The sequence below is a fragment of the Lycium barbarum genome, chromosome 6 (assembly GCF_019175385.1).
Source record: "Lycium barbarum isolate Lr01 chromosome 6, ASM1917538v2, whole genome shotgun sequence".
Lineage (NCBI taxonomy): Eukaryota > Viridiplantae > Streptophyta > Magnoliopsida > Solanales > Solanaceae > Lycium > Lycium barbarum.
In genome coordinates, this window is record NC_083342.1 from 99662568 (window position 1) to 99665468 (window position 2901).

The window sequence follows — 2901 nt, forward strand, 5'->3', positions numbered from 1 at the left end:
ATTAGTTAGCGACATGTTATACACTTTTATACAAGGTGGCTATATTTTTATACATTATTATAATACTTTTATACAAGGTAGCTACTTTGTTTATGTAGGTGTATAAATACTATTTATGTTTGTATAAACACTATTGCAAAATAAATGTTGGTTATGCAGGTGTAAATTGAAAAATATGATTACGTGGGTGAAAAATATTGACTATATATTTTTGAAAAGTTTCCAAAAAATAAATATACTAATGTTTTTTGGACTCCTAAAAGTTGCTTTTTCAAAATTTTGAATTTTTAAAATTTATTTAAAAATGGACTTTTCGTTGCAAAAACTATCAAACAAACACATTAAAGTTTTTAACTTATTTTTAAGAAGTTTAAATTGTATATACTGGTGGAATCTAGATTAATAACTTAGTAAACTATACTTTACGTGAAATGAGCTAAAGTAACACTTATTTTGGGATTGAAGGAGTAGTGCTAACTAAAACGTGGCAAGTAATAAACACGTCATTGTAATGATGCAAAACCTCAATAAATAGCCCTCCACTTGAAAGGTTCTGCAGACGATTGAGCCCTCAGGAAATTAGCACCAATTGAGAGATATATCCTTTTCTGTCTTGTAACAACATATATACACACACATATAGAAGAATTCTTCATACATCTGTAGATATAACACATTCCTTTAACTTTTGATCAGAGATAAAATTAGTTCGAAGCTTTTTGCAGACTGTTTTTCTATTTTCTTCTCACCAATATTCGCCGCATAATTCCTAGTCTTGTTAAAAAAAAGGTATGTTTAGCGGTCCTTGACTTTAATTACGTGGTCTTTTTTGTCAGTAACTTTTCATTTTTTAACTGTACAGTCTTTCAACGGTCTTTGCTCTTTACCAAAAATGATTCAGAGATTTTATATATGGTGTTGGAAAGTTGAAATTATATAGCGACTTGATCGATATTGCAAAAATCAGGCTTGCTATATTTTTACTAGTATTTAATTTCTCGACTGGTACCACCATCAATATTTCAATAGTATTAATAATCTTTCATTCCTTCTTGTTTATGCAGGTTTGTAATTAATTTTATCACGATGATGAATGTTGTGCCATTTGTTTCCTGCAAACAAGGTCTTCATCAGCCACTTATTAATTTCCGAGACGGTCTAACTATGGATCCCTTTATTCCCCGTAGACGAAAGGACAAGGTGGTGGTAGTTATTGGCGCAACAGGCACCGGAAAATCTAGACTTTCTATTGATCTTGCCAACCATTTTCCAGCAGAGGTTGTGAATAGTGACAAAATGCAAGTGTACAAAGGTCTCGATATAGTCAGTAATAAGGTGACAGAGGATGAGATTTGTGGAATCCCACATCATTTGTTAGCAATTGCTGATCCTAATGAAGTTTTCACTGCCACAGATTTTTGTAACCATGCTTCAATAGCTGTGGAGACGATCACAAGAAAGGGTCACCTACCGCTAATTGCTGGAGGGTCGAATTCGTACATTAAGGCACTAGTGAATGATGACATTGAATTTAAGTCCAGGTACGAATGTTGCTTTCTCTGGATTGATGTGAACTTGAAAATACTGCATCGGTTCGTGTCAGAACGAGTGGATAAGATGGTGAAAGACGGGCTAGTAGAGGAAGCGAGGGAATTTTTCAATCCTGAAGGTGATTACACAAGTGGAATAAGACGTGCAATCGGAGTACCAGAAATGGACCAATATTTCAGAAATGAGAATAATAAGCTGATCGGTGAAGATGCCCGCGATAGGATTCTTCAACGTGCCATTGGACAAATTAAGGCGAATACATGCAAATTGGCTACATGCCAACGCCAAAATATTCTTAGACTTGAGAGCCAACTAGGGTGGAATATAAATCGACTCGATGCCACTGAAGCATTTGAAAAGAAAGGTGATGAATCATGTCAAGCATGGCATAGGCTTGTATCGGAACCAAGTGCTCGATTTGTTCACCATTTTCTTTGTGAAGAACTTCTCAATATCCCTTCTCCTTCTCCATCTTCTTCTTCCTCATCAGCTTCCTTCTTGCCTTCAGCAGCTTCCATTATGGGAACAACCAAACCTCCTGCTGTTGTTACTGCAACGCACTAGAAGAATATTGTCCACGTCTTGATACTATAGTTCCCTATAGTTTCATAGTGGAGCAATATTTACAAAATCAATATTTTTGAGATTTTATTCGTACATTCAACAGATCTTTCCAGACAGACACAGAGTCTGCACGGAAGAATGGAAATACTTTCTTGGGAAGTCTTGTGATATTTTTCCTTCAGATTTGGACTTGAAATATCTCTTGGAATTCAGTGCCTTAGCCCCCATGCTACAGATTGTGAAGTGGTGGCAGCTATATTGCACTAGGTGCACGAGCAAATTTTTGATACCCTTTTGTCATTGGGTATTTTGTCTAGGTTCTTTAATTGTGGGGTCTTTTTAATTTTTTGAATGTCTATATTGTAGTCTATGCACCTAAAATAAACCGTGTAGAACATTTGCCACCCTGCACCTTCACACAGAAAAAAAGAGAGGCTGAGTGGCATTTTGTTTTCTATATTCTGTACTTTGGCATGACCTGTATTATTTTCACTTTAATGTAAAAGTACTTTGCATTTATGTATATGAGGTGATGTCTAAGGAAATGCTTGATGTTTGTTTGTGATTCAATGAATGAATCATCAGTACGCGAGCAAGTGATATTGAGTTCCTCCACTTTGTTTTTTTAAATTCTGTTGTACAGAGCTAAGTTTGGTATTTTAATTTCTAATACAAGCAGAACGAGAGTTCTAAAACAGGTTAGCCAAAATTCAGTAGTTTTGGTCAAAACTTTATTTGTGTGTTAAGAAATTCAGTTATTATGTATAAACAATCTATCCAAAATTT

General features: G+C 35.0%; 1 protein-coding gene across 1 annotated transcript; it reads left to right on the plus strand.

Annotated features, from left to right (window-relative positions):
• The first annotated feature begins 540 nt into the window (after window positions 1-540).
• On the plus strand, window positions 541-2692 carry LOC132599855 (adenylate isopentenyltransferase 5, chloroplastic-like). The gene is made up of 2 exons (XM_060313035.1): window positions 541-789; window positions 1065-2692. The coding sequence occupies exon 2, from the start codon at window positions 1087-1089 to the stop codon at window positions 2113-2115; it is 1029 nt and encodes a 342-aa protein (XP_060169018.1). The 5' UTR covers window positions 541-789; window positions 1065-1086; the 3' UTR covers window positions 2116-2692.
• The last annotated feature ends 209 nt before the right edge of the window (window positions 2693-2901 follow it).